Below are 27,395 nucleotides of genomic sequence, written 5' to 3' on the forward strand. Positions count from 1 at the left end.
CCTTCCCTCTGCTGTGGAGTTGAATGAAAGGCAGGAAAAGCCAGAAGTCTCTGTAACCATCCCCCGAAGAGTTGTAAAGGAGAGCAGCGGGCGCTGTCGGGGTGACGTCGGTGCGGGTCCGCCTCTACCTGTGCCCGGCAGGGCCGGTGAGAGGGCTCTGCCCCCCGAGCGCGGCCGTTGCCCCGCGGGGCCGCCGCGCACCGGCCGTGCCGAGCGAGGAGACGCCCGGCGCGGGGCTGCACTGGGCCGGGCTGGGCTCCGCCGGGCTCGGCTCCGCTCCGCTCCGGGGGTGCCGGGAGCGGCCGGGGCTCCGCCGCCCCCGAGCTGCGCGCGGCCCCGCGTGCCGTGCCGGCGGCCGTGCCGGCCGGGCCCCGCCTCGCCGCGCTCGCCAGGAGGGGCGGGGGCTGTGGAGCGACGGCGGCAGCAGCGAGCAGGCAGGCGCGGAGCTGCCCTTCCATAGGAGCCGCCATTAGCGCTGGGACCCGCTGACAGGGTCTCGGCGGCGGCGGCCGGCGCTGCGCGGGGAGCGGATCAGCCGGGGTGGGTCCCCGTTTGATGGATCCCCGGATAGCCTGGTTCCAGCCAGAGCAGCTCGGCCCCTCGAACCGCCTGTGGATGCAGATCTGGGAGACCACGCAGGGGGTCCGCAACCTTTACTTCCAGCAACAGCAACAGCAGCAGCAGCAGCAGCAGGAGCAGCAGCAGCAGCAGCAGCAGCAGCAGCAGCAGAGCGCCCCCGCCGCGGCCGGCCCGGCCTCGCCGCCCGGCATGTACCGCGCCCCCCGCGCCGACCCCCCGCCCGACTTCCTGCCGCTCGAGAGCGCCAACAACCCGCACAGCCGCGGGCACCGCCAGGCCTCGCCGCCGCCGGGGGCCGCCGCCTGGGCCCGACCCGCTCGGGGGGCGCCGCCCGCCGCCGCCGCCGCCGCCGCCGCCGCCAGCAACAAGAGGAAGCGCGACAACAAGGCCAGCACCTTCGGGCTCAACTACAGCCTGCTGCTGGGCCGCGCCCCCGCCCCGGCCGACGAGCCGGCCGCCCGCGCCCAGCCCGGCCTGGCCGAGCCGCTCTACACCGGCACCCCCTGGAAGAAGAGGAACTACAGCCAGGGAGTCGTGGGGTGAGCGGCCGCGGGGAGGTCGAGGGGGCGCCGGGCCCGGCCGCGCTCGGCCTCCGGAGGAGGAGGAGGCGGAGGCCGAGGTCCTTCCCGCCCCGGGGCCGCACGCCGGGCACGGGCAGCGGTGGCCGAGGGGCCGCTGGGCCCGGCGGGTGGCGCAGGGGGCCGGGCCGGACTGTCGCTGCCCGGCTGCGGTGATAGCTACACCCCGGCGCTGCCCGAGCGGCCTGCGCGGGACGGGGCTGGGGCTGGGGCTGGGGCTGTGGCCAGCCGCGTGTGTCCTGTGTGTGCGGGTGGAGCGGCCGCGCCGCCCCGCAGGGACCGGCGCTCCGCGGGCGCTCCGCTGTCACCGCCCGTGCACGTGTTGGGCACTCCCGTCCGTTGCTCTCGCTGCTCGGGCACGGCGTTCCGCTGTCACCGCGTGTGTTTTCCCTGCTGTGGAGCTCCGGGTGTCCCCGCTGCTCACACACGTGCGGCGGGGCCGGGGCAGGCAGCAGGGCCGGCACCGCCTGCCCTCCCTCCGCGGCGCTGTCAAGCTCACCTCTAACGCTTTGTGCTGCCTGTGCAACAACGGCGTGGTAGGGACTAGAACTTAAAAAAAATCTGCTTGTGTTAAAAGAAAGCGCACAGACTAGGTAATTTCCCGGGCAGTGTGTTTTTTTAAGACCTGACAGAGCACACACAGGCAGGCACCTGCTCTGAGAATTTAACTTCCATGCATGTATACTGTGTCCTGTGGATTTCAGTGTGGAGTTATTAATGGTTGTCATGGATCTCTGAATGTGGAATGCATGTGCTGATCTGAATATTTTGTCCCTAGTGTTGTTGTGTTAGCTTAGGTCTCAGCAGTTGGCATTGCACGAGCCCGTGGAGAAGGAAGGCAGGCAAACACCCATCTTCTGTTCACCTGAAAACTGGTTTGAGCCCTCGTCTCCCCTTTCTGTAAATGCAGTGATGGCTTTTGATGTGGGTAATGCCTTGGATTAGAGCCATTTGGTAACTTCTGTGGATTTTTTTTTAAAGTTCACGCTTTTAAAAGTATGACCTTTGCCTTGAACCCTCCGGGGTCCATGTGGCAGAGGTTCATGGTAACAGTTGAAGGCCTGGAAGAGATCATTTTAGAAATCAGTAGGGAGTGGATAGTGAGAGTTTTTGTGTGCTCAGGTTGTACCTAAGGGTCCTTCTGCCTCCTCCCACTGTAAAGTATCGACCTCTTTGCTTTACAAAATCTCTATTCTGTAAGATGACTGTTCAAATTTGCTGGTTGTTTTAGAAGACAAACTCTTATCACCTCTGGCGCCTTGTTTCCTTACGAGCTCATATGTTGCCCTTACTGCTGGGATTATAATAATTAATAAAATGACAGTACAGAAATATGGTATTTTAAATTTTTTAGTTACTGTAGCTTAGAACATTCTGTAACTTTCTTTACACAACTTAGAAGTAACATACTAAGTGTTGAATTTTTGTAAGTTAGTTTTTGGACTCTGTTTATGTTCTACCTTGTAACTTATTTACTTGAAGGCTGAGCAACATTTTTAGAATTTACTCTCTGTCTTGTAAATTCATAAACCTTTTTCTGTATTGGACGTAAAGAAGGGGAAAAGGGTGAGTCTTAGCAAGAGATGAATAGTAATAATAATGGGGGAAAAATATTGAAGTTTAGCAAGAGTTTAATGATAATAATAACAGCAACTGTGCCAAAGTATTCAAGGTGTTGCTAGAGTTGAATTTTGGTGGAATCAGTTTCAAACTCCAAGTGGAAGCATATTGTGGGCTTCTTTTTTAATAGTATCAAAACATGCTCAGATATCTTAGTCTACATATGGATTGACTGTCTAGTTTGTGGCATATATTTATATGATGCTGAGCTTCTGTTTTAGCTATTTCCTTTGTTCAAAGTGGAGTAAGGCAGAATGTCTCAAAGATACACCCCTGCATTGCTTTTCGTAAATCACAGAAGCTTGCTTCTAAAATGCTGTTTATTCCAAATGTTTTTAGAGGCTGTTGGCTAACAATCTTGAATGAAAAACTGTGGAAACAATTTCTAAAAGAAACTGCAGCCTCCTAGGAAAACCTGGAAAATGTTTAGGTCCTATGAAGGTTGCAGTGTCACCGAGTGGCTGCTGGCAAGGCCACGTGAAACCTCCTGTGCCTTGGTGTGCACGGAGGTGCTGCCAGTGCTCCAGAGTGCAAGTTTCTCTTTAATAACCTGTCTGTTGTAAGGCCTCTGTCTGCATCTTGAGACACTAGTCAGTGATGATGGATAGAGAGGTTTGTAACCTAGCAAATGCTAAAGTAAATATTTTAAATTTGTTACTTCCCACATAAATTCCCAAATATATCATGAGTAGTTCCAGCAGTCGTTGGGAAGAAAAGATACCTGCATTGCTGTTGCAGCATTACTTGTGTGTGAACAGGTATCTTTTTCACCCCTAATTGTTATTATGCAAATTGTGAAACAGTAGTAAAGGCTCTCAGTGCTTTTCCCTCTATACCATCCTGTAATTTTTTTCAGTTAATTACTTTAAATTTTGAGTCTTTAGAATATGACAGTGTGGTAAAACAGTCCCATTTTCAGAAAGATTGGACCTGATTTTGCTACACAAGAGCAGTTGAATGCTGATATGGGGCGTTCATATTTCAAGGATGTCACTTGTGTGTGTGGCTGTGCAATACCAGCTCTAAATATGCAATTCTATTGATCAGCTGTCTGGAAAAACAGTCCAATAGGTTTTAGCCTGTTGGACAGATTATGTAAACACATAACAGTGTGTAACTAGGTGTCTAAAGATTTAGGTAAGGTGATCATGGTGAAATAGAGATTTCAGTTAAAAGCTTAAGTATCTGTTCAGTCAAAGCTTGGAAATTTTAAATTATTTTTACTGAGAAACATGCTCTCTTAGTTAATGCTGTTTACACATATAAAGAGATAACCAAATAACTAAAAAAACTCTCACAAGAATATTGGTTTTGATGTCAAAGTAGACTTTTTTACAAAGTATGCACAGCGTTTGCCAGCATTTACCTGTGCTGAAATATGGACATTCAACACTTGGCCACGTTTTGCTCCCACAGGCTTAATGGTACTTTTTGTACATCCTATTCTGGCCCATCTTTCATATTTTTCCTCAGTCTAAGTTCTCAGACTTGTAATTCTATTAATAATGCAGATGGTTGCATTACTTTGTTGTGGCTCTCTTAACTTTGTAACTTGTGAATTACCACAATTATCTGGTGCTGCCTGCGAGTTGCTTTGCACCCCGGTTGGATTCAGTTTGTGTCTTCCATCCTCTGAGGGCTCTGTCATCAGACAGGACTGCTGGAAAGAACAGATAATGCAGAAAATGAATGAAATGTTTTACAAGGTGCGTATGATGTTACTGTTGCCTTAACACGTATCTTAAAAGAGTTGGATTTGCCTTGGCAGAGTAATTAGTAGCAAAACTCAAGGATGTAGGAGGATGTGTGGGTTGGGGGTTTTGGATGGGATCCTGTGCGTGTCTCTGTGTGTGTAACTGTGTCCCAAGGGCAGCAGTAAGTAATGTTAGTACTGTCACAATCAGAAAGGAACAGAAAGTAGTTTGAACATCGAAACACTATTTTACAGCTTTCATGGAGTTTAGGTTGAGCCTGACTAGAAGGTGACACAAGAAGAACTGCTGAAACAAGAAGCCTCAAGCGTAACAAAACCTAATAACAGAGACTTGCACTTAAGTTGGCATGTTTCTTGTTTCTTGTGCCAAAGGAAAGAGTCCAGTTTGTGCACAGTTCCCAGGAAGAAGATGTGGAATTGGGGAGTCTGTAGGGAGCTATTTAGTTTTCATAGTAATCTGCAGCCGAAGGTGAGAACCCAGTTAATGTGTGAGCTGAAGGCGTTAAATCTGTCACTGCTGAGGAATATGAATTACATAGAAAACAGTACATTTTGAAATATTGAATGTACACTGTTTTCAAATACTGATGGAAAGTATTCCATGAAAGGAAGAGAATCCTGTGACCTCCAGAGGAGGGAAGTGCACATGGACAATCACACTCTCCTGTGCTGCTGAATTAGTTGGCACAGACTTGAGCAGGGCATAAGGGTTTCCAGCATGTTGCCCTGGATTACAGAAGATATTATGAAATAAAATCATAATTACTTAAGGGAAGAAAATAGCTTAAAGCCATATATGCGTCTTTGCTATAGAAGTTTCATTGTGAGTTTATGTGAAGTTTGTCAGCTTCTCTGGTGTTTCAATGTCGTTTTTCAAAGAAGTGCATTAAGGCAGACACAAGCCCCTTCTCCCAGGTGTGAGCTGAGCAGAGGACATGGAGTCACATTAAGGCAGCTGTAAGCTTGTGATAACTTACCCCGTGTCTCCTTAACCCTGTTTGCTCAGGCCCTTGTGTGGTATCAGCCATGGCAGCATGATGTCCATGTGGACTGGAGCACGAACTGAAAGAGCTGGGTGGAGTATGAGCAGAGCAGGTCTGCGTGTCTGCAGCAAAACCTCTAGCCAGCCTGAATGCCTGACTTAGGGAAATCTGTTAAAATCCTAATCAACTGTGTAGTTTTTCATCCTATACTCTGAAGCGCTTAAATCAAATGCAGGGGTGTTACTTGATTTGTTGTAGCATTACTTGAAAAAAATGCTTTATGTGAGTAAAACACCTTTGTGCACAGACTTCTCATTTCTGGTGAAAGAACAAGGAGGTGTGTGCATAACTTCATGTATCTTCTGTTAGAGTAGTTGCATGTGGTTTGGATTTGTTAAATTCATGTACACTGAAACATAGATTGTAGGTGAATTCACTGTGTCCATCATGTGTAAAAAGGAGTTATTTGGGAAAAATTCATAGACACAGATCTTGCTTTCTGGAAAAGCCTCTGGAGCAGCTCTCTGTCCTCACTGCGTAGCTGTGTGTGGACTGTGAGGTGGAAGTGCAGGGATGTGACTCGAGTGCAGATCCTTTTCATGTCCCTGTCTGAGGAGATCCACTGTTGCTCCCTGTCTCATCCTGAGTCATGGCACAGCACCGTCCTGGCAGTACCCTTGTGACAGCTTGTGCAGCTCTTGGAGCAGTCAGCTGGGTTTTATGGAAGTGAAATCGGATATTTCCCCACAGCCTTCTGTAGTAAGAAATGACTTCTTTTGGAGGGGTTGGGAGAAATAGACACATTTACTAGAGGATGAAGATGATGGAGTAAAGGCAGTTTGAAGAAACCTTTAAGAAATATACTGTGCATATTATATAACAGTATTGCTTGAGGTTGCAGAATCTTGGAATGGGGCCAACATTTCAGCGTGTTTTGTTTAAACAATTTAAGGAGGACTTCAGAGTGTGCTGATTTCTACATGTGCAAGGGAACAGCATGTGGGTCTATTCCTGTGAGCTGTTCTGTTTTCTCCAATTCCTATCTTCTATTTGAGACTTGGATACCTATTTACCTTGGAGTGGCTATATAAGGAACAGAAGTTTGGCAGACTTTTTTTTGGTAGATGGAGATGTCTATATTAAGTAATAGGAAGAGCATGTCATTCCCTCTGGTGTGCTTGCTGATTCCCGAGGGCCACTGTGTACTTTATGTAGCAGCATGCATTGACAAAAGAGGATCTATTCACCCTGAATCTTCATTAGTATTATGTTAAACCATGTTGGGGTTGTAGCTCTTATTTTTTAATTGTCAAACTGTTAGTATAAGGTCAGTTTTAGGAAGCCTGAGATCTTATTGTCAGTCCTAAGGAACACAAGTAAGATGGAGACCTGTGTCATGAGAGCATGTTGTTGCTTTTTTCTCGCTTCAGTTTTTTTTCTGTCATCTTACTATTCCAGTTGGTCCCTGGGCAGTTTCTAGGCACTTATTTAAAATTGGAATATGAGGTCTGTTTTTCACTTCACGAATTTGCAAAACTTTAAAATGTGGTTTTCAGAAGTCGTGTGCACAACTTTACTATTAGAATAGGCAATAATAGAAATACTTGATATTTCTTTTTATTGACCTCATAAAGTGAGGATTCTGAACCCATTGTTCGATATGGTGCATGTGCTTCAAAAATATTGCATATGCCATAATTTTAGAGGTGACTGTTGCTTCGAAGCTTTTTGTTTCTGTTGTATGTGATGTAAAACAGTGGTTCCTACACTCTGCTGGATGTAGGTACTGGCAGCAGTAGCAGAGGCAGCTTGGGTGTTGTGTTGAGGGCTGTGTGTGGTGCTAGTGATGTAGTGACATAACCAGCAAAAATCTTGCATAATACATATTATAAGCAAGCAAATACTACTGCTGTTCTCGGAGAGCAGTTGGTGTACTAATTAATTATTTGAACATGCTGGGAATTCTTAAGTTGTGAGCATTGTCTTTTTGAATTACCTTTTTGGATGAACTACCAAAGAGCGCTCAAGATGTCAATCATTTTTGAGTATTGCTTTCTGTCCCTTTGCCTGTAAATCAGTGCTAAGGAATATATTTCTATAAGCAAGAAAAACTGAGAAAAACTAGTGAACTGGATGTAGGCTTCAGGTATTTTCCTAGGCTACAAAAAGTTATAGAAAGAGTGATTTGAACTTAAATCATTTTGTAATTTTACCAACAACAGATAACACAGCAGGATTTTTTCTGGGAATGCTATGAACTTACTGTATCAAAAGAAGAGACAGACACTGTTGTTTTTAAGTTTGTGCAAAAACCTCTCCTACAGATCTCTGGAGGTGGTACAAGTCCTTTCAATAACTTTGTATTGGTGCTAGTTGTGTTGTGTCATAGTCATGCCATCAATGTATTAGTATTGCTGCATTCAGTACAGGTCTTCTGATACTGCGTGTCCCTGGTGGTTGTCTTGGTGACCCTTAAACCTGTGTCACAAAATCTGAGCCCCACATCCCATGAACTGGTCGTGTCCCTTGGCTGCCTCCGGGGCCACCAAGCTCTGAGGCTGAGCCACTGGGGAGAGGCAGCTGTGCCAGGACTGCTCTAGCACAGCAGCTCAGTGTGAGGGTGAACTGGCTGTCTCACTGGGGCCGAGGATGTCTTATGCTGGTGCATCAGCGACATCTGTTAATTTTCTTCTTCCCATGGTGACAATTAAGATTATTTGGCAGCCAGATCAGCCTCTCTGACAGTCTCATAATGTCCTCCCTGGCCTGAGACTGCATCTGAATTATTCAAGAGCAATGTGCAGTGAAAGAGGCACAGTCTTGCTACAGTTGCTTGAGAAGGCTTTCTGGTGTGGGATTCTCTATCACCACACTGTATTGTGTACATCATGCAATTTCTTTTTTGCATTGCATTTTTTAGGGTTTTTACTAGAAAATAGTGCTAGCAGAGGGTCAGGATCACAGTGAGTGTCTGTGCATCTCTGCTCCTCCACGCTGTGGATGTGCTCTCTTATGGGAGAAGTAGCCAACACTATACTGAAGATGTTGTAAGACAGAATGGAGAAAATAGTACTGTGATTTTACAAATAATAGGATAGAACAGTGGGCAAATGCCAACCCTGAATTCCTCTAGGAACTTCCAAATCAGGGCAGTGAGGGTGATATTATATGATAAATGTGAGATATTTAGGTGAGTAGCAACACTGAATCATAATCTTCACTGAGTGTGGATTTACTTGCATTTATGTCTAAGTACACCCATTGAAAGCATCATGTACTTTATAATTAATTTGTTTATGGATGCAGTAACACCTGAAAGAACTTGGATTAACCTGTCACAAATACCAAGTATAGATAAGCCCTTCATGCAACGTCATACGGAGGAATATCATGCTGTAGTGTAGGTGATGACTAAGGTGTTGTCCTACTGTTATGTGTCAGTTTGTAGTCTGAAGACTGCAAGTCCTTAATCAAAGCTTGTTGACTTTGCCTGACTTCTTGATGTTGTGATCTAGACTGGGGAAGTGTGATAACATAACTTACTTTCTTAAGCCTCGCTCTGCTAATTTCAGAACTATTCACTTCCTATGTTACTTTAGGAACTGCTGATATTTTCCTGTGTATTACAGAAAGCAATTGTGTTTTGTTCTGGTTTTGAGGTTTCTTTTTGTTTGTTTTATTTCAAGAGGGTTGTTATAAAAAGCATACTCCTTTATATGCATTTACACTCCTCCCCCTTCTCCCTCAGTAAGATTTTGATTTTAATCTAAAATAAGTATTCCTTATCATTTTTGAAAATGGTGTTAAGGAGTTGTGCCTTGGCACATGACTTTGTCTCGTGTTCAGAGTCACTCCTGGTTGACAAGCTTTCCACAGCTGCCAGTTGAAGTATTGAGTTTAACTTAGTGTAGTGAAGGAACTATCTTGATCTTAATAATGGTTGCAAATCACTAATGATTGCAAATCACAGTCTTGGGTCACAGTATTGAGTCAGACTGAAAAAAGTGATGTCCTGATGGTTTATTTTGTTTGATTTTTGCTTTCTTGTGTCACACTCTTCAATTGGGTGATTCAGCTCACATGCTGGAGGAGCTTTTATATACTCATCCTTCAGGTTGTGTTTTGGGCTCATTTGTCCATGGGGATTTTTCCTTGTAGTAGTCATACTTGGCAGGTACTCACATGAGAAAATTTTCATGTCCATTTTTTCCTTGAGGAACTAGTTTCTTATTGGGGTAAGCAGCTTCTTTACATGTACCTCTGCTTCCAACATCAGGTGGAAAAGAAATTGGCCTCATCAAGCTGTTAGATTTCATTTTATGGGATAGTTTTTGAGATGAGGGAGAAAGGATAGTACCATCCTGCTTTTATTGCTGTCTTGTATTTATATCAGTTGCAATTGTTTTGCTACCCAAGTTTGAACTAACTAGTGATATTACAAAGCTGTTTGTGTTAGAACGTGGACAAATGTGACAGGGCACATAGGATGGTAAAAGATAAAGTTTCCATGGCAGTAAGCAACAGTGTCAGCTCCTGGCAGAACAGCACCTTGGAGTAAAAGAAGAGAATATCTATATTAACACACTTCCTCTTGTTTTTTTGGACCATGTGGTATTTGCCTGTAGGCATTAAGTCACTGAACATTATTATAGGCTGGAATACTTCACTTCAGCCTTTGCTCCTCTGAAGCACACCTGCTTCAGGCATGCTGAAACGTGCTTGTTCAGATGCTGTTGATTTATTAGCTTGTGAAGCTCACAGCAACCCTCGTATGCCTCTCTTACAGCTGGTCTCCACTGCAGCATCTGCTACTCATTTTTTGGGTACACTGGACACTTACTTGGTCTTTTATGTTCAGTTCTGGGCCCCTCAGTTAAGGAACGATATTGAGGAGCGGGTCCAGAGAAGAGCAACAAGGCTGGTGAAGGGACTGGAGCACAAGTGCTGTGGGGAGAGGCTGAGGGAGCTGGGGGTGTTTAGCTTGGAGAAGAGGAGGCTCAGAGGTGACCTCATCACTGTCTATAACTACCTGAAGGGAAGTTCTAGCCAGGTGGGAGTTGGTCTCTTCTCCCAAGCACTCAGCAATAGGACAAGGGGGCACGATGGGCTCAAGCTCTGCCAGGGGAAATTTAAGTTGGATATCAGAAAAAAATTCTTTCCAGAGAGAGTAATCAGGCATTGGAATGGGCTGCCCAGAGAGGGGGTGGATTCCCCATCCCTGGAGGTTTTTAAACTGAGATTGGCTGTGGCACTGAGTGCCATGATCTGGTAAAGGGACTGGAGTTGGACCAAGGGTTGGACTTGATGATCTCAGAGATCTTTTCCGACCCAGTTGATTCTATGATTCTGTGATTCTATGATTCAAATTATTTTGTGCAGTTTCAGTGAGTTGAATGAAAGTTGAGTGGGTTTCTGAGGGTTCTGCACAGCCTCTTGCTCTCCATTTGCTACTTTTGCCAGAAGACTCTGTACAAATGTGTCAGTGCACGTGTGGATGGTGTGAAGAACTCTGCCATGCCAGGGTTGTCCCATCCTAGAGTGCATTCCAGTACTCAGCTTTGTGGTAATAGGTCTGTGTTCAGCCATGACAGGTCCCTTTTTTTCCATCATGTGCTGACTCCTCTGTCATTATGTCCAAGCTGAACCCAGCAACTGAGGTGGTTGCGTGAAATCTTTAGTAAGTCATCTTTCAGCATATATTGGTGTCTCTGAATTTTAATGTTTTGGACTCACATTTTGGTATTTCGGTGAAGTATTTTCTAGGCTTGTATTTGTAGTTTTCTAACAGATGTGCTAGCTGAAGCTTCAGGGGAAATGAAGATAAATCCTATGATTTCATCCATAGGGTTAGTCAGAGACCCACTTCTCCAGGTAATTTGAAGGATGAGACCTGTTATCTTCATTGGAGGAAGAAGCACTTCTTGCAGTTCCTGACATTGAAGCTCTTGAGGGTGCATTTCTTCACTGGCCTGATAGAGATGCCCACAGGAAACATTTTCCCGTGATCTGCTTTGGCTCTGTCCTTTCTTAGTTATTGTTTGGGGCTTGCTATCCTGGAATGATAAGCAGAGTAGAGGAGGCTGGTGACTCCAAAATACTTTGCTGCATCCTGTCTTGCAAGGAGGAGCATCTGAGCACAAGAGAATAAAACAGAATATGAATAAATAGTTTCTAATATATGCTTTTGAGGGAGCATATTACTGCACCATGAGTCCCAAAATGAATGCTGCATTGTTTGATCTGAACATAGTCCACTCTGCACACCCCTACTGTAAAGATAACAAATCATCAAAGTAAAAAGTTACCTGAAATGTTCCTTGTACCTTTGCCGTAGTGTGATTGTTCCTCCTCCTCCTTCAAAAGGCACCCAGTGCAGTTGCTTTTAAGCAACTGGAAGTGAGGGAGAGCTACAACTATGATTTTAATTTTGCCTGGGTATGACAGCAGTGCATCTGAACTTGTATTGGTTCTGTAAGCAGAGTGTCACCGAAGTGCACTCAGTCACCGTCCATTTTGCTCAAGGACTATGAATTTAACCTACAGACTTAAAGCCCTGTGGTTTTAGTTGTAACTGCTAACTTCACATCTTTCCATAAGAAGTACTGAGTATTTCTAGTATAGGAAATGTACCAAAGTAACCTGTGACTCACTTTTGAGTTCCTTTGAATGTTCCCAAATGATGTGCAAAATTCCCTCCTGTAAAGAAAACCAAAACAAACAAGGCTACCCAAAAGACTGTAAATATTAGAAGATGGTGGAAAGCCTTGGAAATCTGCATTGACTTTCCAGATGGCATATTGGCACTTCAGACTGATTTGAAAGTGTTGTTATTCTGGAGCTGAAAAGTTATTAACAAACTGCAGCTCTGCCTAGTTATAGGACTTAATATTTTTATATTACATTATTTTATTATGTTTGATCTTGTGTTTCTGAAGAAGTGTTTGGAGTTTGACTCTGCTCTTGGTTCTTCTGCCTGCTTAGCAGCTCAGAAGCAGGCTGGCTGCACAGATGGGTGCAGGGAGGGTTTCTGGAGTTGGCACAGTGCGCTGTCGGTGTGTGTTCCTGAGCTGTGGGGCCAAGTGTATCAGCAGCACCGGCTGGAACTCAGACCTCAAACAGCTTTGTGTCTTGGCTTTGAGGTGACAGTGTAAGCCTGGCATTGTCATAGTGCCTCTTCCTTCTTAGGAACTGGTGTGAGCTTGTTTCAGGTGAATGTTTGGAAGTGTAAATCAACTCTGATGGAAGAGACAGGAGCTAATAATTACATTGCTCTTCTTCCTTTCATGTAATGAATCCTTCAAGTCAAATAATTTATCAAGTCATAGACAAGAATATTTGCCAGGCAGAACCCGCTGCATGTGTGGAAATAGGGGACTCTTCTCCACTCAGTTCTGTGTGAGAAAAGCTGTGCAAGGCTTGCCAGGTTTCGTGTTGGGTGCCCCACTGCACACGCAGCAGTCACGCCATGGCAGAGGTCTGTGCTCTGCAGTTTCAGCTCCCATCAGATTCCTCAGGTGGAGACTATTTTCCAAGCCTCTGTTATCCACCAGAAGTGCTCATCAGCCTGCTGGGAGTGTGTTAGTCTCGCCTCTGCCCAGATAACATGTTTTGTCAGTTATTGGCAGGTCGCAGATTGTTTGTTTATGTGATAATATTTACTACACTAACAAAATTGCAGCAATATACTAGTGATGTACAAAGAACTGTGCTAGCCTGGCTTATGGAGACAGACAGAACGGTGTGTTACCTGACTTGCCGTTTCCTTCTGGTTTAATAGTAACATCATTGTTGAGATTTGCAGAACTGATCTGACCTAATAGACTTTTTTTTGTTTTTAACTCCCTGCTCCTGTGTGTTGTGCTGGCTCAGGAGTCAGAGCTACTCGCAAGTGTTACGGTAATTTAGTGGCTATTGCTTTTGTTAGAGCTCCAACCCAAATGTTTCTGTGCTACTGGGAAAGTTCAGCTAATATTAATTGAACTACTGCTGATGCCAATAGTTACTTTTACTTCTTGTTAAGCTCTTGTTTAAAAAACCCCAATTTATAAACTGTTGTTTGGTCTTTCTGAGTGGGAGATGGTAGGCTGAGGAATTACTAATTCCCCACTGTAGGAAATAGATACTTTAACTTGTCTGTGGTTCTCGTTTGGAAATTTACTTTGAGTTGTAATTACAGAATGTCTGAAGCGCATGGTAATAGTTGTACTTTAAAGCTTTTAAAAATACATATCTGTATTTTAAATGATGAGGTTGCAAACGGCATAGCTGGTCTGTATGTGTAACTATTCCAGCAGAGTAACACTTCTTTGCAAGTGAGCTGAGGAAAAACTTGTGGCAGTATTTTATAGGAGATGTTGGAGTTAATGGTGTGTCTCAAAATAATTAGATATTACTAGAGTTGAAGTCTCTTTGTGATTATGAAAATAAATCAGCAATTCCCCATTGCTGCTCTTCCCACTTTGTTTTTCCTGCACAAACCCTTTTTCTTCTGCTTCATCTTGTTCTTTCAGAGCAGTTGAGGTAGCAGTTTCTCTCATGTTTTTTCACTCCTCTGTTAGCAAAATGCATGTTTGGCACCCCATTTCCTGGGAAAAGAGAAGCAGGAGACTCTGACTGCACTTGCTTACAGATATGGGAAGGAGGGATGATATGTAGATACTTCCCAGGGAAGAAATAGAAGGTTATTCCCACACATGCAGTGACTCAGCTAGATTGTTTTTATGTACAGTGTGATTATTAAAAAAAAAAAAGGCAGTGGGAAGTCAGGGTATTTCTCAAAACCATCTTTCCAGTTGGCATTTGATGCTTTTGCTGGAAGTGCTGTAAAAATAGAGAGCAAGACTGGGTGTACATATGGCACAGGTTTAAAAACCAATGGATCAGTTGCAGTTACACTTCAAATGGCTTATTGGTAGGACTAATTCAAGCATCTGTTATATAGTTAAAGTTCAGTAGAATTTTTCTCCCTCTTAGAAGACAAATTTCTGTGGGAAAAATTCTCATACATCTGAGTATATTTTAGGAAGTCGAAGCACACACTGAAATTTATAAACAGACAAAAAATGCTCAATTCTACCGTGATAGGAAAAAAGTCTCTTACGTTACTTCTTGACTAAAGAATGTGTTAGGGAGTTTTAATTAGAAATAACTTGAATCAGTTTAAAGAAGACGGAATTCATCCTGATTGAAACTATGGCTCTATAAAATAAATAAAAAACTAAAAAGATGGAGATAACAGTTTAAATAATTGAAAAGAACTGTCCAGATTTGTTCCTTGTCCAGTATTTTAATGTCTCTACCACAGTATGGCTGTTCCCATAAAGTAGTACTACTTTAGTGCTTTTTATGGTGCAGTTAAACCTATAAATTAATGTAAAATCCAGAACATAAATGAAAAAAACTCCAGTAATTTGAAGGATTTGTGGCAAATGGGTGTTGATTGGGAGGAAGAAAGAGGGTACTGTAGCTATTCAAATACTTGTACAGGATAGAAGTTGTAGATTTTGTAATATAAATTTAGTGGCATCTTTTTTCCTCCACAGCATTGGAAGAAATGTGCATAATCACTCCACTGTAATTGCTGGAAGTGATCAAACCAATTCCATATTTTCAAACTCAGTATCAGAATAATCAGGTTAATCCCAAAAGACATTAGTCCAGAAAACAGGATCAGGGTTCCTGAATCATTTACGTGTTTCTGGAAATTTTGCCCTCCCTGAGTCCTAAAAGGCAATTCTGTGAAATACTCAGTAGGTAACAACTATTAGTTAGAAGGGCCAAGCTGTTCTTGGGTAACCCAACACCAAAAGCTACCCCAGAGGTGGTCTGGGTGTAGAAATGCCAATTGAAGGTGTTTCTTCCACTGGCCTCTTGTCGCCCCTTGTCACCTGGGTGGGAGTGACGGGTCCTCCTTGGGCTCCCTGCTGTGCTTGGAAGAATTTGGCTGAACCGATGGACACGGTGGGATTTACCTTGGCTAACTTTGCCCTTGATGGACTAGGGCGAGTTGTGTAATCCTGTTATGACAGACCCTGTTGCTGGGAAGCTGGGGAGTGGTGACAAACACCTGGGCTATAATGGACAGGGACAGATAGAAATCTTCTTTGCCTTGCTCTCTGCAAAGGGAAGTTCTCCATTTGCATCTTCAGAAACTCTTCATGCAGTAGATATCCTGATTTTTAGTGATGTATTTAGTAATCATATGGCAGTGGAATACCTGTTTTTTCTGCATGTCTGTTTTTAGGTAAACTGTGAAAAGATGGTCTGTGAAGCTGTAATTCAAGTGAGTGCACTGAAGAAAAGAGGTGTGATATCAAAACCCAGCTCCTTAAGCTTTCCTGCTTTTGTCAGGTTACTATTATGAACATGTTTCAGGATGTTTCATTTTAAAGCTCCCATAGGGCATATGTGGCTCAAAATACAGGGACTATGTGACCTAAAATATATTGATGTGATTTAGTAACTAAGGATATAAAAAGTGGTGGTCAAAGTCTCTGAGGCTTTTGAAAATTGTTTGCCTTATTATGCACAATTTTATTTTCTAACGGACTGATGTGTCAGTCACCATGAAAGTTAACTGCCTATTAAATCACCTGCAGATGCAGTTTGGTTTTTTCTTTTCAGTACCTTCAACAAGCAAATATTAAAGGGATTTGTCTACTACGGAGGCCCAAGAGACAGGAAGAGGACCTCAGTAGATGCTTCATGTTTACAGTTCCCTTCACTACTCTAATGTTTGGTTTTGTTTGAGTTTGTAGGTGGGAAAATAATTTGTGATCTTTACAATGTCTGCTGTTGTTCCTGCTTCATTATTCAACACATGTAGATGGTGACAGTAATCTAGAAATAATTTTATTTAGCTTGTGGAAGATGAGTGTTAAAACTGAAAGCTGATTTGGGAAGTGTTGTCTTCCCCAATACAATTGTGAGGGGAGAGGGAAGGTTGGGCTTCTCTATGTCTTTCCTTTACCTTAGTGCAGTGTTGTTCAAAATCACTTCAGGACCAAGTAGGTCATGAATGGAAGGGGAAGAAGCTTTGTTTAGTTCATGAAACTTTTGAAGTTTTGGGAGCGTTTACCAGTACCATCTTTTTCTTAGTAAAATACTTTGTGAAGCTTCAAACTGAAGTTATTCTCTCTTCTCCTGTGCCATGCTGGCTTTCCTCTTGGGAGTGGAGGGATGGATGTGGTTTGGGTTCTTAAGTATAGATGCTTTCAGGAGCTAGAATACTTCAGATTCCTCCTTCACATTCTTCCCCAAAGCCAATTATAATCCTGAAAATCTGCAGTATTTCTCTTTGTTGCTTTTGATTTATTTTTTTTTTCCTCCAAGGGAGACTTAAAATTATAGGGGCAACTAAAGATTGTCCTGTTGGAATTATTCATCCAAAGAAAACTGGGATACAGAAGGCTTGTTTAGTGCTACAGGGGTACCTGGCAAATATCCTTTTCAAGTGTGGGTATAAAATCATTAAACTCTTAAATCAGAAGTGATTAATCTTGAAGCATAGAGTGTGGGAAGACAAAAGTCACCTGTGTGTTCATTGCTTACTTCTGCCGACTGTCCGTGGAGTTTCTAAATAATTTAGATCTTCACAATTCTGAAAATGAAGCTTTTTTCAGAAAATCTTGCCAAAACTGAATTACATTGCATGAGCACTAGACAATTTTTTTGAGTATGGTTGATATCCATTATTTTAAATTGTCTTCAGTGATTTTGCAAATAGCCTTTCCAGTGTAAAGGTGTATATAAGGCCAAGGCAGAGGCACCTCTTGGGAATGGATGACCAGAACTTTTTAACAGCTGGAGCAGAAGCCATGGGTAACACCCTTTTGAGAGAAATTAGCACGTGCATGTCTGCATAATTTCTCCTGTGAAATGAAGAGTGAAGAAGAGCCAGAGGAGAGTAGAAGCATAATAGAAGTCCAGAATTACAAAAGCAGGAAAATTTTCAATTAAAACTAGTTCTTGTTGTTAGTATAATATGGCATGTTGGCACACAAAGGCAACACTTACCTGCTCTACTGTGATTAAACAAAACTGGTCAAAATCATCTTGATCTTGCTGGCTGCTCTGCTGAGCAGGACTGGGCTCTGCTGCTCACCTGCCCCGGGAGGCAGCGGAACTGAGGGAACGATCCCAGCTGGAGCAGCCGAGCCCGGGTGCTGGTTGGGTCGGGCTGGCTCCTCCAAGCTGCCGAAACCTGGGAGTGTGGTGGGCTGGTCATTCACTGCATCAGGATCCGAGTGCAGAGAAATGAAACTTGGAGTATCTCCAGCTGAGTTTTACAGAGTGAAACACCTTCCAGTGTCACTCTTGGTTTCAGTTCCGGACTTGCAGCAGGAGAGAGTTGTGCTGGTTTATGTGTCAGCTGCTGAAGTGTACAATGAAGTTTATGTTCTTGTCCACGTTACCTCCCTGTGTGTTCTGCATATAAAACAGAAATGCCATTTCATTTGTATGTGATTATTTTGAATTGATTGGCAGGTATGCATCAAGATTCATATTCCAGAATAACAACAATTTGGGATATATGTAAACTAGTTTGAGATTCCTGAGTTGCACATTTAGAGCCCACGAGTTGTGCTACAAAAAAAATAAGGTGTGATTAAACTAAGAAAGGATGCTGTTCCATAGTATTGCATCTGCACAAAAGCCGAGACTTTTCACCTAAATGGCTTGTGTTCCTCATGGGGCTGTTCAGTGTTGTTGCCATCAGAAGTCATTCTTGTGATTGCAACTTTTGCAGTCAATTTATTTTTTTAATGATGCATCAGAGTCTCTGTCAGGTGAACATAACAGATACTGTAACCCACTGAAATTGAATAGGTTCTCTTCCCTTTAATTCCATTCGGTCTCTGAAATTCTGATGGAATCAGCTTACCAGGCTTGAAAACAAGGTGTAATGCAAGTAGAACTTTGCTTGAAAACCTACTTAGAGAAAGTCTTAGAGACAATTTTATTTTTTGTTTCCCTGTGTGTTAAGGTTTTCAGAAGTACAGGACTAAGACCCACTTGTTTACTCCATTTACTGTCATAAAACCAGCAAACTAGTTCTCTTATGCCTTGCAGAGAACTGTCTCTGTGTGTCCCAAGTGGCTCTTTGGTGCTGGTGTGCTTCAGTATGACTATAAAGCCAAATGAAATACCTTTCCATACTGAAGTCAGGTTTATTACAGTGTAATTTCCTGCTAAAACCAAGTATCCTTTTAAGGTTTTTTATCTGAAATAGCTAATTAATGTAATGGTATTAAATAATAAAATACCATTATGATGCCAAAAAGAACATCTCAGTCTCTTTGATCTTCATTTTGGCTAAAGATAGAAGATTTCACTAGAGACTTTTGTAAACAGACTCCATTAATCCAAACAAATTATTTTGAAGAACGGCAACTATAATAAATGTTAAGACAGTGAATAACCTTGAGTTTTAATTTTCAATACAGCGTGAGTTAACTCCACATTAATTGGAGTCACGCCTCTAAGTCATGTTGTACTGCTCTGAAATCTGCGGGTGGCTACTCCTGTTTGTCTTGACTTTGATTAATCATTCTCTTATTTCTTGGCAGCTGCCATTATAGGGCAGGGAAATACTGTTCCAGGTGTAGTGTTGAGCCACTGTAGCCTTTGCCTGCCTTCTGCATACCGAGGCTCTGTGCAGCACAGGCTGTCCTGTCAGCGTGCAGTCCTGCAGCAGATGAAACACAGATATGTCTGTACTATTTCCAACTGGTGTGCTGATAGGAACTGTCTCCAGTAGTCTTTAAGCCTTTCTTCTAGCTTTAAAAAAGTTCAGATTTCATTTTTTCTACATCTGCAGTGTTTACTAACACTCCATGCATGTGTAATGTAAGTTTATGTGTTTGCTTGTAGCTTAATTTTTTGTTTTCCCACAAAAGGTTTCATGACTACCTAAGAATAAGAAGGATCCCATTTAAAGAGATGAAGACACCTGTTATTTATGTTTAGAAAAAGAAATACATCTGGTTCTGACAATGCATCATTACTTTATGTGCTTCTAAAGAATGCACCGATTGATATAATTGTCTCTATTAAGAGTGTCAGTGGAGTTAATAAGGAGAAGTACCCTGAGAACTGCAGTGTCTGTATGGCTCGGCTCTCTGTGCACTTTGGGGACCTCATTTCTGATTGCCTTGTTCTTTCAAAGTTCCCTGATGGGGCAGGGGAACAATTAACTCCCGTAAAGTGGAAGCCAAGGAGCAGCTGGGCCCACTAATGATGGGCAGTATGGATTTGTGCTGTGCCACACAGGAATTTCTCCCCAGGGATAGTCCATTGATGCCATCCCAGCATGTGTTGTGCCATTCAGTGCCCTCATACAACATGGTGTGACTCCTCATGGCTCGCAGTGCATTCAGTCCTTACTAGAAACACTGTTCTGGGGCAAATCATGCGCCTTGTGGGTGTGACCAGTCTGTTCCAGCTGGTCCAGAGGAGCAGAGGCAGAAATGGGGCCATGTTCCTTGGTCAGTTCCCCACTGTGCAGCCCACACAGATCTGACTCCCAGATCTTCCTGTAAGCTGGTTCCCCAAATTACAGTTGAAAAATTTGTATTTTCAAGGGTTTAATTAGTCCTGTTTTTTTGCCTGTTTTCCTTTTTCTGAATGGTAGCTTAATGGTCAAGCATATGAAAACTAAATTGAATCCAGTATGTGTGACTGGCAGTGAGGACAGAGTGAACTTACTCATTGGAGTGCTCAAGTTGTCCTGTATCGCATGCTTCTCATCTGAATCCAGTACTTGCACTGGGAAGATAGCTGTAAGACTTTAAATGCCAACATGTGGAATAGCAGTGAAGAGCAGAACAGGAGATGGCTGAAAAGCTGAAGGCAGAGTAGTCAGTGTGGTGTAAGGGATTGCAGTGGTGGTTTGGAGTGTGCTCTTTAACTCCGGGATGTTAGTTTCCAAGGAAAAGCAGGAAAGCAGCTGTGGAAGGAGGTTATTAATTTCCTATGTCAGAGGACTTCTTCTCTTTGCCTTGTCTGTAGAGAGAGCCATGGTTGTGGTCATCCCAGGTTGCCAGGCTTTTTGAATATTACCCTAAATGAGGGCAGTGGTTGTGGGGAGAGAAGTTTGTGTTGTCCCTACACTGACTCTGTTAAATACAACTGTCAGGTATTTTAATCAGTTTTGTTGACACCTGTATACAACTTCCAGTTATGAATGTTTGATTTATTTAAATGTCTGTGCAGTGAGGAAGTATTAGATTCCCCGTCACAGCTTAGGGCTTGCTCTTAATAAATTGCTCCCTTCTGATGGTCCCTCAGAGTTTTAATGAGAGGTGCAGTTGTACTTGGTAACTAGAAATAATCCATTTTTAAAGATGACCAACTATTACTACAGTGGTCATTGCAGGAAACAAATTCAATTCATTTAGTTAGTCTGTGGCTGGAATAATGTTATTAGTCAAGATGATGATGTGTTTATGATACTAGAGAAGCACAGAAATTTGTAGCACTGTATGAAGACATTCATATTTCAGCTCTCATCATAGGCAAGCTAAACAGAACTTACTGACTGTGAGAAGCACATGTAATATGGTAAACTATACATGGGCTAACTGTGTGTTAGTCACTTTTCTGAGCCACTGCTGCTGCATGTGTACTGCTTATTTTCTGGGGTTATGGGGGGAGAGTGCGTTTTTAGTTTATGCCACTTCTGCAAGCAGTAAAAGAAGCAGTTTTTTTAGCTCCAGTACTGGCACAGTTACTGTCAACTTTCACTAGTGTGGTACTGAATACAGACTGCTGCCTGAAACTCCCTGGCTGGTGCCAAGGGACTGACTAGGAAGTGTTGGCTAAAAACCTCCTGTTTAAATTTTTGTGAAGTGTGTACTCAGCTTGCAGCTGCATTCATAGTTGAGGACTGAACCATTTCTCTGTTACACTGGCATTAAAATCGTGTGACTTCCAATGTGAATTGAAGGCACTTGGATTTAGATTTGCTTCTACGCTTTTAGCAAATGAAGTGCAATATTGACCTGTTGGCATAGGAAGCTAACGTGGAACTAAACACTATGAAGTGTTGTGAATGTGGATTTTTTTTTTAATTGCATGCTGCTCTAAAACTGCCCCTGGAGAAACTGGGAACTAGAAGCTTAAAAAGCATGTTTGATGAGAGTAGTTGGTATTTCATTTGCCTGTGGGTTTTTTCATGACTTTTTGTTCTTTATTTTTTTTTTCTTTCTTAGCCTTCATGAAGAAATCATTGACTTTTATAAGTATATGTCTCCCAGACCTGAAGAAGAAAGAATGCGGATGGAAGTGGTGACCAGAATAGAAAATGTTATCAAAGAGCTCTGGCCTAATGCAGATGTGAGTAGGAGAGTTTTATTTGTTAATTTCTAAAAGCAACATTTTGTGCCTGTTTACTTTATGAAATATTGAATACTGAAAATAGTGTGTATTTTTCCGTGTTAAAAAAACACCAAAAAGACTTCTGGTCATGTCTTTCTTTCTAGAATAATACAGGTTAACATTTTCTATCACACATAGGACTAAAGACAAGTTAGTCCTGCTATAGTCACAGAAAGGGTGTAAGGTGTGGCAACACTGAGGCTCAGGAATTTGGTAAGATCAATGGGAACATGTCAGTCATGCATGCATGTACTTTGTTAAAAAAAATCTTCTGAAACCCTGTCTTCACTAGTAGCAGGGCTTCTAGTCCAAAGACGCTGCAGTCTTAAATAAATCAGTTAAGGTGGAATACCAGCACTGCCACATTACATCGACTGTGGTATTTTTAATTAAACTGTAGTAACTTGCAAATTTAAAAAAACCCATGAATTTCTGTATAGGAAGAAAGAAATCTGTAGATCTGTGTATTGAGCTTAGAATCTGCAGTGCCACTTCCCACTTAAGATGGATTTTTGCTAGTACTTACTCATTCAAAACAAGAGCTTCTCCTGTGTAGAGCTGTGCATTTTTTAATAAAGATTGGATTAAAGAGAAGACAGAGAAGTTGCTTTTACAAGTCAGTATAGTTACATAGGGACACACTTGGATTTCTGTGATAATTGAACCTAGTTTAATTATATTTCTCTAACTAATATGGTACTCATTTCCAGAATGTGGATTTGTAGCTGTAGTCATCTATTTGTAGATAACAGTCACTGAAAATAAGGGCTTGTGAGCCAGAATAGCAAACCAAATTCAGACAGCAGAATCTATAGTATAAGGAATGCTCTTTGATCCTGCCAGTTAATGTTTTGACATGAGTGACTTAAATCCCTTGTTAATTTCAAATCTTCTTAACCTATTTTTTCAAAATATGTTTTTATGACAGAGTATGAATTCTATGTAAGCTCTATGTATGTGGTGTGTGGTTTTGTGTGTAAAATACGCTCACATTTGCAAGGTGGTTGTTGTTACAGCCAGTGTATCAGAGAGGAGTCATGTGGAAGGGGCACTCCCCACTCAGGGATAGCTGCCTTCACACAGTTAGAGGGAGTTGGTGCAGTCATTACTACATGTATCTGAGAATTTTGAACACAACCAGTAAGCTTTCAGTGGAAAGTGTGTAAGAGACTTCAGCATGTGTCACAGGTGTTGTACAGCTCTCCTCTAACCCAGTGAAACAATGGAGTAGACCCTAATGAAGAGCAGGATGAAACTGTGTGTGCTGTGATACACCCTGCCAGTGCCTTGTAGGAGGAGATTCCAGCAAAGTCACGGATTGCTTCAGCCAAGAGAACATGATATAATTTTCTAGGCAAGTTTGTTTGCTGCAGACTTAACTAGTGCAATGGGATGAGTGGATATATTACCAGGGATCTCTCTTTGTGGCTACCCGCACTTTGAAAGGGGCACAAGAACTTAGTTCTTCCAGAAATACTCTGTTTGTAGGACAAGCTTGATCTGTAAAAGTTACGTCTTCTGTATTAAAAATAATTTTTAAATACATATCTATATGTGTCTGTGTACATATATAGATATACCTTTGGAGCCTTGAGGAAATAACTCTTTCTTTAAGCTAGTGGGACTTTTTTGTAGCCACAATACATTTAAGAAGGGGAAGCAATTTAAAAGCCTTACCACAAGAGACAGCTGACCACTGGGCTTAGCTGTAACGTGACTAAGAGGAAGCACACACTGTGTAGTTGAAAACTGAAGTTCACTTTTCAATTAGTGCCAGTTAAAACTGCCAGGACTGTCTTTCTCTGTTGTGCCTGAAAATGTTAGAGAGTGAGAGTGTGCCAGTTCTTTTTCTCAAGTCAGTAACTGTTCCTCAAAGCCCAACTGCATTTTGTCTGCAGTTTGTTACACTGAGGAAGAATTCTCCTTTTGTATGTCCTTCCGTTTTCTACAGGCTGGAAGGGAACTGAATGGTGACAACAGACTGCCAGATTATAATTTGCAAATTACTGTGCTGTTATTTTTCTAACACTTTAGCAGATCAGCTTGGGAACTGAACTTCTGAACTCAACTGTGTTCAACTATGGCAGTCTCTTGTAATTTTTCAGTCTTGTGAGTTAATCACTAACCTTTTGGTAATCTGTGTTGGTTTAGCTACTTCTAAGATTCAAGTTTTGAGTACACGCTCTGAGAAGGTGGAGTGTTAGCTGGGCCAATGTCCTCAGCTTTAGCTGTAGTGTAAAGTGATGAGTTAATGTTTAAGCTGTTCATTTTGAGTCATAGATGTGGCCAAACCAGCTAAAATAAACTTGTAAGTTAAACATACACATTTTAGTTTGTAGTTTCTAATAGGTAAGACATAGTCTGTAACAATCAGATACCAAGAAAAGGGAAATCAAACTTCATCAATCTAAATGTACAGAGAACATGTGGAATGTGCCTGAGCATGTACTTTTTTTTTCCCCCTGTTCCACTTAGGAAAAGGCTGAAAAAGCAGATGGAGGGGGGTAAAACTAGGTATCCTGAACTGTTACTTTATTTATAGAAGTTAGCAATTGTGTCATTTGCCCTCTTACTCAAGGGAATGTGCTTAGAAGGAAACATTCCTAGTAAGTGAGAACTGTTCTTGGCATCAGCAAGGCTCTGACCATAAGAAACGCTTTAATTACACTGAAACCAAACATCCCAAAACATTAAATGAAAACATTTTAAGACAAAGATTTTTGACCAGTTGAATATGCAAATTTGACTAATGAAAAAATAAATACTTACGCAGTGGAATTTAGAATACATTTGTCAGAGTGTCCTCAGCTTTGTCTCTATGTGACTCCACAGATCTGAAAAGAGGTAATACTTCACACACTTCAGTTATGAAAGTACTATGATGTAATGAAAGTAGAAAGTTCAACAAACCTCAGAAAATTCTACTTAATGATGTAGAAGGAAGGGAAAGTAAATTGGCTATGGATAGATTTTTTTGTTGTTGTTTTGACAGGGGTATTTTGGTACCAAGGATTTACCAAGCTTTTGTGGGTTTCCAAGTTCTGTTGTGCATAGTGAGCATGTATTTGGACACATACGGTAATTAAAGCTCCTTTGGGAACTTTGGAATTTAATATGAACAAGTTCACAGGAATGTGGGATAAATAGTAACAATAACATAGAGGAGTAGAAGGAGTATTGTGAAGTCTGAAGTTATCTTATGAGTGCAAATACATATCTCTGTCCATGTAGAATAAAAATATGATCAGCAGTGTTGGTACACCACAGAAACTAATGCTCAAGTCTCAAACCATAATAGCGTCCTGTATTTGGGATGCTTTGGAATACATACATGGCTACAGAGCTTGAACAGTTTTAAATTCCAAAATGATAATAAATCAAAATCCTTTACAATTTGTTTTCTTATTTTCCCACTCCTCCTCTTCTGTCTTTCCAGATTTTATGAGAGTGGTTGAAGTGTGGGTGTGGGTTTCTTTTAGAATAGTTCAATGTTTCTCATACTTCAGATTATTGTACAAGAGCAGATGTTGTCTCATTCCTTTTGGTAAAGGTCATATATGTTGTATCAGTAAGCTTATGAATACTTTCAGGGTTGTTTATTCAATAAAAGCTCTTTCCTGTTCAGCTGAACACAGTGTTTTTTTTGATAATGTGAAAGCACATTTAGTTTTTTCTGAACCCATCAGTGGTCATTTTATTGTGCAAAAGCACTTTTCTGATGTTTTTGGTGGCCAAATAAATACTGGTTTGACTGAACTCAGTTTCATAGAGGGTGCTTTTATTATTGTTTTGGATTAAAAATAGTGATAATAACTCTTATTACAGGCTTAGCTTTGTGATGCCTTTATGCTTTTGTTAAGATCCATTACAGTACTGATGCTCATTCAGTGGCATCTCTTGCAGTCTTTGCTAGTTTGAGAAGCTGTGATCTTTCAACATTAAATTGTGTATGTACTTTTCATTGGGGATGGGGTGAGGGAGTGAAAAGAATGAAGTGATTAAAATTACTCAAAAAGAGGCACTCAAACTGCTTCTTAGTCTGTTGAAATATTAAGACACTTGGAAAACATTATGTCTTCCTGTCTCTCCCTTTTGCTTATCCTGAAGGGGAAAAACATAAAAAGTGGGTCACTTGACATCCAAATAGGTGGCAATCAAGCTGGTCTATGGGACTCATTAAAGCAGAATACCCAAGTCTGTATAAGGTGGCTCCAGGAAACACATCAGAAGGCTGCCTGGTTGAAAATTAGTTCAAATGTGTAGATATTTTTCCTTTGAAGTCTCACCAGGCTCCCTTTGAGACTCAGCGCATGAGTCCGACCTCCCTGCGAGGCTTGGCTAAGTAATGAGACTGAGGTTTTGGGCAGCTTACAGTGAAAACCTGATGATCTACACCTCCAATGCTAGTACAAATCCAGCAGAATAAAGTAATTCTGTGGGATGTGAAGCTTTCTGAAACCTTTTTGTTTGTTGTTTAAGCAGAAATAAATAGAGTTGTGCTGTTTGCTTTGTCATTCAGGAAAAAAAAGTGTCATAATTTTTTTTAAGTATACAAAGCAATGGGAAACGTTAAACTCTGAAGGGTATACTTTCAGATATGAAAACAAAAACCAAATTGAACTGTTACTGTTTTTTCAGAATGTTATGTCATCTGTAAGTGTTTCAAAATCTTTAGCATTTTGGACATTTGCCAAATTTGGTCATGGGGACAATTTTTTACAGTACAAGGGAGATTTAGTAGAAAAGTCAAAGTTATTAAACAATGAAGATCAGCTGTTTACAGTACACTGAAGATATGAATGCTTTAACAGGAGTGTTCGGAGTGCCTGTTAGCAATACCAAAATCTACCAATGGAGGGTAGCAATAGCCAGTCTTTACAAGCAGCTTAATAGAACTTGTCTTCTGAAACCTGAAAATTTGTTTTCATATATATCCTCTTCTTGTGTTTCAGGTGCAGATATTTGGAAGTTTCAAAACTGGTTTATATTTGCCTACAAGGTTAGTAATTTTTCAGTGTAAATTCTGTACAAGAGAAAAGGTGACTTGTTGAACCTGTACCCCCGGGGTGATTTATCTCCTCTCCCAGTGTCTGTGTTACTTGTGTCAATACTTATTATATTAAGAAAGTGTTAAGCTTTTAGTTCGCTTCAAAGTGTATAGAAATACAGTAAATGGTATTAACTGCAACACATATCTATATAGATTTTACATGTATTAGCAAAAGGATCTGAATTGCATTGTGGTCAGAAAAGACTTATGTTGTGATTTGGCTTCATTAATGCCAAAAGAAGAGGTTGGCTTTAAAAGAAAAGCTAAATTTTATCTCTACACGTTACTAAATTGAAGCCTTTAACATTAGCTTGTTAGTGTTAGCACTGAAAAGATTACATACAGAATTGACTTTCTTCTTTCAATCTTTTGTGAAATCTGTGCAATAGTCAACATTTTCCTTTTCCAAATTTATTACTAGTTTTCGTAAAGCAAAATCATTGCTCAGTGACAGTGGTATCTTCTGTGTAGAAATTGGAAGTATTTTTGACAAA

General features: G+C 41.8%; 1 protein-coding gene across 1 annotated transcript in view; it reads left to right on the top strand.

The window, feature by feature from the left end:
• Positions 1 to 414: 414 nt before the first annotated feature.
• Positions 415 to 27,395, top strand: part of TENT4B (terminal nucleotidyltransferase 4B) — a 42,298-nt gene continuing 15,317 nt past the window's right edge. Inside the window, exons 1-3 of the mRNA XM_071567304.1 lie at positions 415 to 1,118; positions 21,686 to 21,809; positions 26,804 to 26,850. Coding sequence (XP_071423405.1) covers positions 556 to 1,118; positions 21,686 to 21,809; positions 26,804 to 26,850 — 734 coding nt within the window. The 5' untranslated portion in view covers positions 415 to 555. The remainder of the gene's footprint in view (positions 1,119 to 21,685; positions 21,810 to 26,803; positions 26,851 to 27,395) is intronic.

The sequence above is a fragment of the Pithys albifrons genome, chromosome 12 (genome assembly GCF_047495875.1).
Source record: "Pithys albifrons albifrons isolate INPA30051 chromosome 12, PitAlb_v1, whole genome shotgun sequence".
Taxonomy (NCBI): Eukaryota; Metazoa; Chordata; class Aves; order Passeriformes; family Thamnophilidae; genus Pithys; species Pithys albifrons.